This window comes from Spea bombifrons, chromosome 11, assembly GCF_027358695.1.
Source record: "Spea bombifrons isolate aSpeBom1 chromosome 11, aSpeBom1.2.pri, whole genome shotgun sequence".
Classification (NCBI taxonomy): Eukaryota; Metazoa; Chordata; class Amphibia; order Anura; family Pelobatidae; genus Spea; species Spea bombifrons.
The window spans coordinates 21319936-21336294 of record NC_071097.1 but is presented as its reverse complement, the minus strand read 5'-3'; the positions used below and the strand labels follow the sequence as shown (position 1 = coordinate 21336294).

General features: G+C 41.8%; 1 protein-coding gene across 2 annotated transcripts in view; it reads right to left on the bottom strand.

Annotated features, from left to right (window-relative positions):
* Positions 1 to 15692, bottom strand: part of JMJD1C (jumonji domain containing 1C) — a 103435-nt gene extending 87743 nt beyond the window's left edge. For both annotated transcript variants that reach the window (XM_053450506.1, XM_053450507.1), the window contains exon 1: positions 15386 to 15692. In XM_053450506.1, coding sequence (XP_053306481.1) covers positions 15386 to 15556 — 171 coding nt within the window. In that variant the 5' untranslated portion in view covers positions 15557 to 15692. The remainder of the gene's footprint in view (positions 1 to 15385) is intronic.
* Between the last annotated feature and the right edge of the window lie 667 nt (positions 15693 to 16359).

Genomic DNA, 16359 nt, shown 5'->3' with positions numbered 1-16359 from the left:
TTAAAGATCTCCGATGGCTGAAGACATTGTTTCTTTAGTAATCTATCACGCAGTAATAAAGTAACACAGAGAAGATTTCTGTAACCAAGAGAAAGCCGTGGTTTGCTTTCTAAAGTCGAGTGCCCTGCTCAAAGGAGCTTACAATCTAAAAGGAGCAAAAACCATGGATAGGAGTTTACTGCCTAGAATACAAACAAAAACGGTTTTGTGCTGAAGTTCAATGTGAAGTAAACCGATACAGGGCAAACAAGACATACCTGGTACAATGCCAAAGGCCGAGAAAATATCCATTTCACATTTACATTAAGAAAAAGGAAAACCACACAAGTACATTTCAGCATCACTTATACAAAAATAATCCGCCAAAAACATATTCCTTGACTGACTCTAAGAAACAATGTAAGCCTTATATATTCAATTAAAATCGGTGTCGCTTTAGGCAAACTATATGTAAAATGTGCATCAAAATACATTTAAAAATTGCGTATTTTTCTTTATATCTGCTGGGCTGTGTTATCGAATGTCTATGACTTATGAGGTCAGCGCTGCGTACCTACATGGCTTCTGCGAACATAATAAAGGAGAAATCTGTCTGGTCTGCTGATCTTGATGCATGCTGGCAACGTCTCAAACATCTGTTAAAGGTCAGATTTCCACTGCATGGAACCAATCAATAGAGCTATACAACCCTACAAGACAGGCCTGAAACAAAGAGCACTGTTTCACATGAAGAAGGAATTTTAAAGGAGAGGAGGGAAAAAAAGTTCAGCACGGGATCTGCAACCCCCACAGCTGAATTAAATATATGCATCAGTTTAGACTTTATACTTTTATGTCCCACATCACTAGTTTGAGTATACATTGTTCCGTAGGCACCAGCTTAGGGACCGTAATAGTGGTTAATGGTCCGTGTTTTTTTATCTGGGCGCACGCTGCCATTAAGAGGGGTTAAGCAATTTCTTGTTCTTCACTGAAAGTAAAGGTCCATAAAAACAGAGTAAAATGTTTGAGCACAAGATTGGAATTATGGTAGATATTATTGAAACCTTTACATCAGTAAATCTACTCATTTAGAGACAAAGATGTAATAAATGAAAAGGGTCAAAGCTACGGCAACACCAAAACATTGCATCAGTTGGAGATAGTTGTACAAATGCTGGCAACTGGGGTTACAGCAGACCTATAACATAAATAAACGTGAAATTAATCCATAAAGCATAGGATTAGACTGCAGTTTTGACGTATCATACCACTTGTGTGTTTATTTTAGACTGAATGTTGTGAAACTCTTCCTCTATCTTTTGGGCAGATGTAGATCCAAGTGTCCTCCCATGTCTCGTTTTTTGCTTCAGCTATAAATTGTTTAAATAAATAGGTATGAAGCTGGTAAATACCCAGCCAACCTCCAGGGAAGAAATAAATGCCATTTTATTTGGAAACGCATATTTGAAGTTATATTTTAGAGAAAACTGCCATTTAGCTTGTCGGTATAACACATGGCCGGCCTGGTCACGCTGTACAGATGGATTTGGGGCCTACTTGACATCATCCTAATTTTACACATTTTGGAGAAGACACCATCGAAGAGGAATATGGTTATATAGTAAAGGCTACACCAGCTTGTCCATGAATGATTTAGTCTGTCTGCTTTGACATTGATTCCATGACCTTCTCCTGCTTTCTGGACTGCAACACAGCGTCTTCTCTTTCTCTCTAAGCACAAGAGACAAGTCTTCGATTTATATTCACTGCACTTCACCATACTGAATAATATATTTTACTCTCAGACTGCTAAGCTTCCCGGGGGTCACTGCCGCATATCCTTTGCTCCATCCACAGTTTTATGAAATTAAATATGAGATTGGAACAGGGGCGGCATTCTGCAATACCCCTTGTAAGACGGTAAAGCAGGCGCATGTTCAGCCCTTGCAGTTTGTCCTTGGAGCAGCCACATGATGTCTGCTTTGTTTATTGCACATATAATTCCCCACACATGCCGTCTGGCTTCAGCACACATACAGATACGTTCCACATGACTGACTGGTATTGCATAAGGACACTCGCGTCACACAACAGACTGCAGCAAACAATACAGTATATTACGGAGAGCAGTCCGATAACGAGCGCCAAACTCACGTTCACTTTCTGTGAAGTTTGACCATACTGAAGTTAAATGTGAAGCCAAGCCGGCGTTCACCATAAACTGAATTAGTTTTAATTGCTGCCGGAGGCATTAGTACTTGTGTAGAAGAGATGTCTGGACTATAAAAAAAACTAATGGTTCTTCATCAAAATTGCCATCACACTATGACAATTTTATTAGACAGAAGAGCAAGAAATGAGCACACAGGAGCGTCTGAGAAGGAATAATTCCACACTACAAATATTCCCATACAGACGTGTTTGTTGCTCTCGATGTGCGGCTTCTACATTGAAAATGCTCCAGAAATGAAAACAAATCCTGAGCAATGTGTCCACCTCCACCAGGAGGCCATTTTTTTCATGAAAGATCACGGCTAAGCTTGACTTGTCATGTTTGGAGTTCTGTTCTAGTTTTCATCTCAGTTGGAGAGTATCCAGGAAGTTTCCACTGAACTAAATAAAGCAAACCATATGTGTGAAATCACTGAGCTCAGCAACAGCGGGGTCATCAGCTATTCTACAGCGAGTTTAACCACTTCAGTGTTGGGGCAGTGTTTATATTAATAACCCTCCCCCACCCAAGCTCAAGACGCAAAAAAAAGATACATCCGCAACAACCAGACGGGCTCTCGCCAAGTACAACTGAAATCGCTATAGCTGTTGGAAAGCCAAAGATGACTCTACATGGGAACCAAAGTGGGAAGGATAATGTCAGAGAGTAAAGTGGGGAGTGGAACTTAATGTGATTGGGGGAGGGGCGGAGTGTTCATGTTAGGGGAACTGAACGTCGTGTGTTACAGAGAAAGTTGTAGGTCTACCGACAGGGATGCCCTGGGGGTTTTCAGGCTTATGGCTGTCAGCCTGGAACTGACGGCTCCCATCATAGTTCCACAAGAAGACTAATGCATGGAGCTCACAGTCCCAAAAATAATAAAATTCCGGAGGAATGCAAGCATTTGAATGTCTGTACACAAGGTGCAAGGTATACGGCAAGTCAGTGTTCCTAAACTATATTTCGTAAAGGTCGATGCCTACAAGTTATTAAAACAGGGGCATCAATGGGGGGGGCAGCAGGCATAGCTACATACAATGGTTCATGTTACTGCGGGGTTAAAGCCCAGGGCGTACCACGAGGCACTATAGTCACAGCCAGGGAGCAACCATTCAGTGGACCCCATAATCTGCTACCAAAAACACTGACATGTGGCCTGTCTGAGAGAAAAGGAGAGAAGGGAAATCCAAATGGAGGGACTAAAAAACACGAGGATGATGGATGGAAGGTACTCCAAAAATAATAAAAACACAATAATATTAATTCCCTCCACCCAGCGGACACATGTCAAAATCTATGTAACCAGTTATATTTTTATTATTATTATTTCTAGGAGATCCACAGCGTACACGTATTGGGAAATCTACAAAACCTCACATTTAACACAGTGTCACTCGGTAAAGTCTCAGCAGCACATCAGCGAGGTGACCCCACAAATATAAAGAGTGGCTTTGGTTTTCCAGCAGAGGCTGGACGCATACCTTGTATTCGCCGGGTTTAAGTTACACGGGGATGAAGAGTTTTGGAGAACCGCAGTAAATGAGAAAAATATGTTTTTGCATTTCATGCAATCAGGACGAGGAAAAGAAATGGTTTCCAGATTATGCAACTGAATATAGATTTGCCTTTGCATACTTAACAGGAGTCCTGTAACCATTAGCATAATGCTTTAGACAGCAATTTATTTTTCAAGAACCTAAGCTCATAAAAATGGCACATTAAATCACCCGAGTGCAGGGAGCCGCTTCCTGATCGTGTTCCTTCCTGTAACGGTTCACGAAAAATAGGAGATACCCAAGAAACAGAAAAAGGTCATTATGTTCATTAAAGGGATAACATTAAAGGGGATTGATCAGTGCACATTAACTGCATTCTGTCCATTGACGCAAGTTTACAATGTCGATGGAGCCCATGACTTTTATCACAGGGGGATATATTCACACAGCAGACAGGAGCGAGTACCCCTCATCCTCACGCGCAGACGGCACAAACATACTAGACCCCAATAAAGACAAACCGTAACACAACGCGGTTTAATGCTTTTTGGCACATAGGCACACCACACACACACACACACACACACGCACACCATATCCACACGATTCTGTGAGTATTCTGAGGTTGCTATGGGAACAATAAAGACCACCCTGTAAGATAACACTATGTAACCCTTTGAGTGCCATGTAGTTAAAATCAACAGTTTTAGGACAGGAACCATTTTATAACAGTTTACGAGAGAAATCGAGGTGTTTTCACAACATTTTGGATCACCTATGGTCTTCTTTTGCATAATAACTGCACATAAAATATACAATTACGGATGTTCTCTTCTCCCATTAACATTATTTAACCATTTAAACAGCGATCAATGCCATCCTCCTGTGGTTCTTTTACATGTATGCACCGAAGGTTTTAAGGCAACATCTGTACACTGTCAGTATGTACATAATTTACACATCTGGTAGCTGGGTGGTCTGCACTAACACACAAGCCAATGTGCCCACTAACGAGCCAGGAAAATTCATGTAAGCCTCTCTATTTATAAAAGAGCTAGCACTGTGTATGCGGACGCCACTTTACTGAACCTGCAGCAGACCCCCGTCATCATCAAAAACGTGCACATGGCTGCTCCCCTTTCATATTAAATGTATTCTGCTGCACGTCACACTCACGAAAGTCGCTCTGCTCACAAATAATAAATAACGTAGGAAAAGATTAATGCGCCTACTATATGCACTGCTGGTATAGCCATGGGTCAACATGCTAAAAAGCGGAGATCTGTAACACAGAACAGGACCTTTTTCCAGTTTCATAAATGGAATTCACACAGAATATGTAAAAACACACAAAATGCTGTTTCTCTGTTTCAGACGCAAGAAAGAAGAGAAAAAAAACCTGTAACCTTACAGATTACAGAAGTATTTGCTTATCTGGTCGGTTCATCGAACACATTTACACAGCGAACAGAGCAAGTCCTTCCATAACCAAGACTCAACAAATTGTAAAGAGGTAGATAAAAGCATGCGGCCGATTTTAAATCTTTGTATACATTTTTTTCTTCCTGCTTATCCTAAGGTGTTGCGCACACAACTAACATATATAATATGTTTACAATAATAATAATAATAATAATAATAAGGCTACAACTTCACCCACCTTCTGCTGATTGCTTTTTAAATTATCGCTTTGAAAATCTCACAGCAACTGTAACACAGACTTTTTTTCTTGGCTGCAAACATCAGGTTTACTGAATTTTCCATTTTTGCTGCCAAAGACGGCTGCACCCAAGTGTTTAAATAAACTGTGCCTCTTAAATGATCTACAAGGACTCCTCGTTTTTATTTCATTCACTAAAGTGCATCTTGCTGACCGTTTCCTCAAAAAACGTAATTTTTATAACAGACCTTCTTTTTTGATATCATATATATATATATATATATATATATATATATATATATAGATATATATATCTATATTATATTTATATATATTATATGCACACACACACATATAGAGACATATATATATATAGATATATATATATATATATATATATAAAAAATACACCTGTAACAGATTTTGGGGATAACAGACTAATGGATTTACTTGATTTCTCCCACAACACTAACACTAGGCCATGGAGAAGTAACAAACAGGACCACAGCAATCCGGGGATCCAATACCTTGAGAAAGGTACCCTGCACCGAAACATATAGTCCATCGCGTGTACTCGTCTGTGCTGTAAGCGTGTTCAGTGTTGGAGTATGTACACATTAAACATTTACACTTGCAGTTACATTTTATTAAACTAATACGCATTGATACTGTACTGGGGCAGACTGCTTGTGCACCCATTTTACATATAATTCTGTGCTCTACGTGTGGGGAACACAGAGATACAATGTCAAAGGACAAAGGTATTCTCATGGTCAGAAAATTCAGATTAACTTGCATATCACACGTAGGACACCTATTTTCAGAACAACGAAACAAGAAACAGGTATTGTTTATTGTCAATCCATAGAATAAATACTAGGTGGAATCACCCAAACTTAACGATAAGAATCAGCTGTTTAAAGTTTTAACTGCCTGGAGTTGCCTTTTTGGCACCCACACCTACAAGAAAATCGCGTTTGCCTTGCGGCAACAACCCATACAGACAACACAGATCAAAAGCAAGAGAAAACCTGTATATCACAAAGGTCATGTTACGGATCAGAAGGATTAGGTGCATTCACACACTGGCATTCTAATTCTGTTGCAACATTGTCAATATTCACATCTATAGCAGTAGCAGCCTCCAAAATCTCAAACAGTGACAATGCATAGCGGGATGAGCCATGTTGGCTTAAGCCCACCATCCAGCTTGGCTCTGTCATGTAAAGAACAAGTAGGGCCGGTTCAAACCCTTCATCCAGTTGGGTTTCTGGCCATTGTGAGCTTTCCTATGGATGCTGTCAATGACTTTCCTTGTGTTACTGACTAATGCAAACATTACCTGACAATGCTTGTTCTCAAACCTGAAAACAAAGAAAACTCACAAAGCCAGATTGTCTGGGTGGGTCTTCTAAAAACACAAGTCAGTTAAACAAAGATGCTTGATATTCTGTTGACCAACTTGTTTTTCCAGCAAGACTATACTGAAACCAATCACCTAACTGTTGATGCTTAATGGTCTACCAACCACTATCACGTCGTATGAATGCATGCAATGAAACAATGTTTCAAGAAGACATCCATTGTATCTTCATACACAGGAGTGTTAAAAGCGAGTGCGCCGTATTAATGGAGCAAATCTAACAATTCAGATAATGAACATGCTCTTAGTATCTAGAGGATCACGCTGGAATAGGCAGCTATCCCGGTGCTATGACAAAGCTGTGTGAAAACCCCAAAGCAAGAGGAAGGAGTTGCTGGATTAGCTCTGAAGTCTTATTTCTGCACTTTAACACAACCCCAGCGCTCACAGAAACAGATATATGTTTGGGTTTCCAGAACAAATCCTGTGTTTATTTTTAACTACATGTTAGTTCAGAGCTATCCAACTACTAGACCATCCATGTTATCTATGTCCGCCTAATAAGCTGGTCAAGGGAGGCCTGCAACTTAACAACTGCTAGAGGGTAATGGTCACTGTTTGGAGAAGAGATGGTTATAGCTAAATTCAAACGTGACAGATTTCTACATAAGTATTTTGTATTTTATGTAAAAACAAAAAAGCACAATTAGTAAACAAATACTGGAATGTTGGCCTCATTACAAATGTTCTCCAAGTCCTGTCAAAGGGCTCTTGTATGCTGCAGCTGGTGGTCCGTTCTGCAGAACCTGAGCTGGTGATCAGGACTCAGGTTCAGTCTGAAGAGCGGCACTGTGTGCCCGGACTGTCCCATCACCCACCGCACAGCGAGACACACTAAACGCGTATCCAAAAACATGAAAGCAAGTCACAAACTGCAAGCATTCACCGCATTGCCTGAAGGCTAAACAGTTATGCTTTGCACTTGCTTTTCAGCAATCCAGACACAACAAACACTACAGCTTTAATCAAAACTGGTCTGCTTTTCTTGTTAGAATGACCTGAGTTGGTCCTTCAAGATGCAGTTTCTAGAAAATGAAATTAACCTTAGTAATGCAGACTGTCACGCATGTTACATATGGGCTTTTTGCTGCATGAATAAGGCATGTGCCAAACATCCTATTTGACGATACAACCACTTGCAATCAAAACACAAAAAAATCCCACATGAACTTTCACCGTGTCGTTCAATAGGCGCCGTAAAAGTCAGGTCTGAGAATGAAACACTTCACTTCTCGCAGTATTAACATGCTGGTCCTAATGTAGCAGCTGTGAATGCCAATGACCTTCACTGAAAACACAGACTTCATATCGTCAGGACTCCAACGGGAATGGGTTTTTGTTACAGAAAGAACATGTAGTGGGAGCAGGAGTAACGCTATGAACCCGGGGAAGTACTTCAGAGCTAATCAATAGAGACAACAGTATACATACATGAAATATACATATAGCTCCTTTGAGGTTCTTACCTCCTCGGTTATTTTTTTCCAGCTGTGTGCAGTCTATTCGACAAAGCAAAACTAAACGGCCAGTTTATTTGGGTGGAATCATCCAAACTTTACAAATTGAATTTTCCACTCTCACACTGGAGCTGGTCTTCTTGAGCAAACAGATGAATGGAACGCATATAACCGAAATAACAAAGCAATGACCATCAGATCGATCTGGTGATATATCAGCTTGTCCCCTTTCTAAATGCTGCCTAGAAGGCATGCACTTCCACTACTTGTGGCTCACTGTTTAGCCAAATGTTTGGGGTAACAATGCCATGTGGTAGAACATTATATGTTGTTATTCACCTCTGTGTTTAGTAGTATGAAACACATTAGTCACGCTAGATCCATACCACTTTATTCTAGAGCAGAAAAAATACATTCAAATAAGCACTTGGAATAAAAAAAAAAAAATATTACTGAATAAATCAATGTGAAATGGAAAAAAACTTGGTTTTACACAAAGGCTGCATATTAACCAACTCCCTTAGTCCAGCCCTGACAAAGTAATAAACAGCAAGCAGTTGTGTGTGTAAAAGAAAAAAGCTAAATCCTTGGAGATGAAAGAATAGTCTGGGGTACATATTACATTCCGGAATGTTACACACACTCAGCTCGTTAAAAAGATTTCACAACGTGCTGACATCACTCGGCAAGCTGGGTATATTTAACTGACTCACCATAGCTTCATCATGGCCTCAGCACATCTGCATTTGTGATCACAGGTTTCTAGAAAGTTATTTTTTAATCTGATAGTGTAAAGGAGCAAACCCATTTTTAAGGGGTTGGCTCAGCCAAATATTTGCTTCACTGTCTCTGAGTAAGAAATGCTGCTCTGTTATCCACCTCTGGCAGCTCTGGGGATCTTGGGTCTGTGATTAACTAATAGGGTCTCTCCACCATTTCCCAAGCATGGACAGCATGCAATGGGTATCCCACCTGTGCCATGGTCATAGACTCACAGGCTAAGAGGTACGAGGATGTTTTTTTTTTTAATTATATAATAAAAAGAGGCAATAATGCTTCATTTCAGTTGCTGAAATGAAAATAAGATGACCCTTTATCAAGAAATAAAGCCAATGTACAAAAATGTAATCCCCCCCCTTAACACAAGATCCAAAATATAATTCAAAGCAGGAACAATTGTAGCTGCATAAATAAGAACTTGAATCCATCTAATATAAAAAATACATACACGCTAAACGTTAATACAATTTGAAAAGCTAGTCAAATAACCAAACTGAACAACCAGTTTAGCAAATATCTAGCCCTGGAGTCCGAGTCAGAAACGGCTGACTAATGGAGTAACCAGAATCTGAAAATAATCTTTTAACTGTAAACAACTACAATTTACAATTTTCAAACATTTCAAAACGTAGAAAGATGTCAGGACTGTTAAACTAAAAGGTCTATGTTTACAAAAACATCAGTAATGGGTTACAGATGGTCTATCTACTGTTCAGATTAATATATATGATAGAACACAGGACGTCGTGGCATCTCCATAGCAGCCGTCTCTATACCTCTCCCTGGTAACGACGCCGTTCTCCGTTGCTGCAAGATGACATCAGTGGCTCAATATAGTCCACAAGCCATAGAAGCTAAACAATAGCATCCGATGTTCCCAACAGACACTATTGTCTTTTAGAACCACATTAGTCATTCGAAAATTCTACGAAGATAGGCATTCAAAACATAAAGCCGGGGATACACTACAACTTCAATATCACAGCACTGAAAATGTTAATATGTCTACATACAATTTTGGGGATACATTTCAAAATTGCGGTATCATCATATATCTGAAACTATAAGACGTTAAAAACAAAATGAAGTACGCTTGCCTTGTTTTTTCTTTTCTTTCATACTGGCGCAAATGCTCATGAAATGACGACAAGTCAGAGAAGGGTTAATGTGAATAGATTTGCAAAGATGTTGAGTTAACATCAAAGTACAGCCTGAAAACAATGCCCCGTATCTTAAAGTTATTGTACGCTTTAGATTTCTACAGCCTCACAACACGACTCTAATGAAAGCAACGTGTATCATCCACGCAACCTCAGCACACAGCGCAGAAAGGTCACGCTCTGCACGAAGACGGCTGAAACATTTCAATGCCAGACAACAAATGTTTTTAAGTCTCCATCTGTGGGCTCGGATTGCATGTCCGGCTTTCTGTCAGGGAAGAGGTTAACAGATGAAAGTCATGCCAAGAGCGGTTTCAGTTTTGCTGATGAGCTCGACGCTGCCAATAAGACATGCGGGAAGCGCCGGTGGGGGGAGCTGCATCCTGCCTCGAGACGCAGGGGCTTTCAGCGCACATGGAGCTAAATAAACAGGGCAATGGAATTGGAAAATGAGGCCCAGATGTGGAAAAGCGAGCAATATCAAGAGTAACATCCTTTACAACTTCAGAACCAGGAGATGCTTCAACGCAAGAGAAAGACGCGATATCACAAGAGACGCGATATCACAAGAGACGCGTGCATCCATTCGAGTATTATTACCCGTAGGATTTGTATCATATGGAATGTTACTGCTATCGATGACAATGGATTGCACATGAACGACATTCACACTTCTTATGGGGGAAAAGCAAAACATTTTTTCACGACTACTGCAAGGATTCTACGATCGAATTTACCATCACCCTCTTTTACACTGTGAACGCCAAGTAAACTGGTGCTTCATAAATACGAATATAATATGAAGGAAACAAAATATTCAGCTTTTAACATGTACTACTAGGCCTCGCATGTCTTACAGAAAACACAGAAAACGCAGCAAAGTCGGAGAGAGATGATAAATCTTTTGAAAGACCCAATTTTTCCTCCAATGCGCGCTTTGTTTGGTTCCAGCATTCTTTCCAATATCATGTATTCAGGACTCGGGACTAATCATGTCGTTTACTAATCACCAAGTTACCAACATACAGTCCTTGCAAGCCCCAAAGGGGAGTTATATGCAGTAATGTATTTAACATCGCATGCGGGACAGGATATTTTACTAAAAGTACCACTAAACGAGGAGATCCCTGGGTTATGCAGGCGAGCCACGGCCCACGGAAGAAATCTAAGAGCAATAACGCAGTCCACAGGCATGCAGTTGGACAACATTCTTAGGTTAAAAATAATACAGAGTCTGTTGCTGATAAGGTTTTGCCAAGTTTAAACATGTAAATATTGCTACACGTGTGGGATGAGACACAAAAACAAAATCTAGCCATTGCGCAAGAGCTAACTGCATGCACAGAGACAAAGGAATGTTTATGAATGTAGTATCCGTGTCTCTCCTACACACACGTGCCTACTGTCACCGGTGATTATTCTGCACACACGGCCATCGCGACGACACCAGCAAACAGACCCATGTACCATAATAAATCAAGGTAAAAAAATGGAATCCGCAATGGTTGCCGTGTGCCTTTAAGATTTATAAAGCAATGCTGTTTATTTTACAGCCAACATGAAGACTGCATTAAAGTTTACGGCGGAAGCAACAATAAGCCTCCGAACCGTATAAAGATTCTTATGGTTAAGAATCAGATTTTGCATGGTATCTGGCAACACATCAGAAGTCACCCTTGGGCACTCTGTATACAAATATAAACATCTGTCATAACATATGATTACCTTTGGGGGAGGAAAAAAAAAAAACATATTTCTTTGATCATCCCCCACTTTAGCAGATCAAGAAGTCCAATAAATGGTACAATTGTAATTTACTATAATCTGCAGACACCGGTAAATTGGATTATGGAATTGATTTTTATTTAAACTGCTCTTCCTAACAGGAGTAAGCTCCCAAGGACACAAAGCAGAGGTAATCTCATATAGTTGGATACTTTTTTCTTCAGGCTCTAATTCAATGTCTAAGCACGTAAAGTCTACAGCAAAGACCACAGAGTACTACCGCTAACATCACCATAGCAACTGCCTATGTAGAGTCTTCATGAAGAAGGCAACCATGTTTAAAAGGAACAGGCCATTGATTTGTTAGGCATGTTTTTCTCTGTAAGAGAAAAGGACCAGGGGGATAAAACATTTTCAGCAATAAAAAGGTAGCTTTTACTAAAACCAAATAAATAGGATCTCATAAACTGATTAAAAAGTATACCAAACATTAAGAAGAAAAAACAACCTGGCTTTATTTCAGAGGATCAGGTTATAGATTAGTCACTAAAAGGAGTAAATGTATTCAGGAAAAGGCAGAAAGGAAGACGATGTTGAATAATCCAGCACGAGACACACACTGAGGCAGAGACATTATATTTGGCACTGGCCTCCAGCGTGGAGGAGGATGGGTGCATCGAGCTAAGAGATGCCAGCTGTGCAGAAGTTCCTCCCAGCTGTTTGGCTGATCTCCATCCCAAGGATGAAGGCTATTGGCAACAACTGTGTACGGGAAGATTTTAAAAGGGATCCAAACAAGAACATATTAAATTTACACGCGTGCTCAGATTCCCACGTATGCACAATTACTGCATTTGCCGTGAGTCGGGTAAAGCATTATATTTTCAATGAAATAATAAAGCAGACGGCGCGGGCAATGTCTGCAAGGTGATGTCACATCCCAAGTTGTTTTGCTTCACAGCGCACTTTAAGCTTTCTATGCACAAAGATCCATCACATTCTAAACAGAGAGATCCACAAAGGGATACAAGAAAGGATACTAAAAATATCTCCATCAAAATTACTTTGGCCCAAGAACCCTGCAATGCATCAACACCACTGCTAGCAAAGGGAATAAATCTTGCCTGCCATGGGTTTCATTTGGAGAAGCGAGCAGAAAGTAAGGTCCAAGTGATTTAATATCCTGGAGTGCACAACACCACAAACTGAAGGAAGTCTGCTGACCTCAATGAACCTTTCCAGTTGATGGGGGAAGGGATGCATTTTGTATGCATCTACTTCTTTGTATAGACTTCTTAGGAGAAAGCAAAAACAGACACACAAATGTTTTTAACGAAATTGTTCTCTGTTTATTTTAAATAGCGTTTTCATTTCAGAGTCTTGTGAACGCAATATTTGTCAAATAATAGACAATACAGAAAACAGTAAAAATACAGAGACGTGAGTAAAGCTACAAATACACAAATTTGTAAATGATCTCTTCCAGCAAGCAATACAATTTGCAGGCTTTGGTGCTTCCCTTCAGAGAATGTGTCTGAACAAAATAGCACATACCCTGGCTCCTGCTGAACATTCCTACACCCCTTACAAAAACACCCCGACAGAAACATATCCAGCTACAAGGGAACAGAAAATCACAGAGCCTTATTTTTTCCATGTTGTTTCATTCCTTTTTTCGCCTTCCAACTAACCCTCTCCAGCATTGTGTACCCCTCCCCCAACAGCAATGTAGTTCTGTAGCAACAGACAGCCAGAAAACTACAGTAAATCACATCAAAAATGGATGGGGGATGGATTGACAAACACCTCAACAAGATGAGGGAATGGGGGAGATGACTGAAGAAAAGCACATCTGCACCCAGACTGTTTCCATTAAACTGGGGGAGGGAGCGGAGAACAATATATCAAACAACCGGTGCAAAACTGACTGCGATCAAAAGGAACAGAAGGAAAGAGGCAAATGGCAACACGCCTTATGAGAATGAGAGAAATGCTGGTTTTGGGCACAATACATGCAAATTATATATAATTTATTACAAGGTTTGCAAATAACACTTAACATTTACACACAACTGACTTCACAGGCAGTCTGTCATTTCCAGAGCACAGAAGGCTCAGAGAAGGAAGACCCCTGACCTCAATCATAAAAAAACACCCCACAATACAACTTTTTCCCCAACAGGGAGCCCACTACACATCTACACAGCAGAATTGAGGCACACGTGAAAACTGCCCGTGTACAACCCCGAAAAACACAGAAAACCGTGACTATGCTCCCAACACCCTGCAAAAAGTCATTAAGTCAGCGCTCCAACAGACATTAAACAATACCTCTACAGCAGTACGTAAAATGCTATTACATAAGCACACTTTGCATGCACCCTATCACCCTGAAATACAGGGTGCTACTCCTGCATCTTAAACCTGAGGAACAAACACCTCTTATGTGCCAACGCAGAGCAACCCTTCTCTCCGCACTACTGACATATACCCGACTTATAACAATTCCACAAGAAAACCAAACAGTTGTCCGCTGTGCTCCAGATCTACCCCGCCAAACAAAACCCAATACTATGCACCTAAGCCCACCATAAACATAAACTTCTCCAACGGAGCACACATTTTAACAATGTGCAACAGAATGAACACAAATGGGACATTACTTTGGCCCTTGGATCCTACGCAGGGAACCCAACATATACACCCATTGGGACTGTAGCCTAACAACCCCATCCACACAAAGTTCCTTCACCTGTACCCCCCAACAGCCCAAACCCATCGGAGGTGTTCTCCTGAGACATGGCACAGCACAGATATGTGCGAGTAAGCTTCTTGTCATACATGTTCAGGTAACAATAAACTGCCCTCACACAACACATGGACATCTACTTCCAGCCATCAACCCAAATCCTGCACACACATCACAAGCTGTTCGATGAAATATCCAACTAAAAATATAAATATAAAAAAAGGGAACGAGTGGAAGAACAGAGACAGTAAGAGCCCGGATAGAGTGTAAAGCAGAGGGCTGTGATGAACACTCAGAATGCGGGACCCCAGATGCCTTCACAGCAACACATGACAACAGCCGTCTTAAAGGGCCAGTGCCGGTCACCTCATACCGGGGAGCGATTGCCTACAGACGGAATAGTGAATAAGTGACGGAAGTCACCCAACAATAAGCCGGGAAAGCCCAAAAAAACATTCTATACTAACAGGGCAAGAGGAACCCCAACAACCGGCACCCCGGTGACAGGAGGCACCCCACTCACAGGAACAGACAAGCAATTTAGCAGTGACGGGGTAAATAGGCACCCCGTGATAGGAGGCCCCCTGTGACAGGAGGCACCTCAGGGCCAGGCTCCGTGCCTCGGTGGGGGCAGCAGCCCCACTGGTCCCCGCAGAGCCTGGCGGAGATGTTATCCTCCCGGCAGGCATTAAGACACTCTGTCCCGGCTGACAGTCTCTCAAGGAACAGGGAAAGCCTTACCGTCAGTTCAGGGTTGTGACTGTCCCGGTGAGACACCGCACGGATGACGCCGGCTCTCCAGCTCCTGCGGCCAATATGCCCGTTCTCCCCGAGCTCCGGCGGCTCCTCTCCTCCCCGTACCACACACACGAAGCGCTTCCCAACCAACTCCGGCCGCGATCCCAGCGCCATGGCCTCCAGTCCCGACAACACAAAGCAAAAGAAGCCAGCGAGACGGCCTCTACCTGCGGCCGCACATGGTGTAAGGGAGTCCAGAGCCCGGGCTGCTACAGTGAGGTATGTGCCGGCTCAAGCCGCTGCCGTGTCCCCCTCACTCCCCGAGGCAGCCTGACACTGAGCGCTGCTCTCACACGCGAAGCCCTCCGCCCGTGTCAGATGCTACGAGGACGACTAGCGGCGTAGACTGTGTCCTTCCGCCAGACTCCACTATGTTTGAAAAGAGTGCCCCTAAATCGTAAGGGATAAAGTTGTGTACGGAGCGGCGGCAGCACACGGCGAGCGCTCCATCATAATATTCATTTCATCCGAGGGCCATCCAATCACGGGCAACAATGTGAAACCATCCAATGGCTGCTGTCCTCGGCAAAACAGATAGGAATAAGATGCGGCGCCTTGCCTTGCGAGACCTCAGTTACCTTACGTGCGGAGCTGGAGGCAGCTGGCAGCGGCAGGGCGAAGGAATTCAGAGCTGGGCAACAGTGGGTGACAGGCAACGGGGCTGCGGGAACAAGCATGTGAATATCGGTGCTTAGGACAGGAATTGTGCAGCTACTAGTATTTTTATTAATTCACTCAAATGATACATACATACAGTGTATATATATATATATATATATATAAATATATATATACACACGCACACCCACACCCTCTATAAGGGCCCTCAACATTTTTTTGAGGGAACCTTTGCGGCATATTTGGCATCTTCAGGCGGCCTGTTTTTGCACCAAGAAGACTTGAGGTTCCCTGGTAGA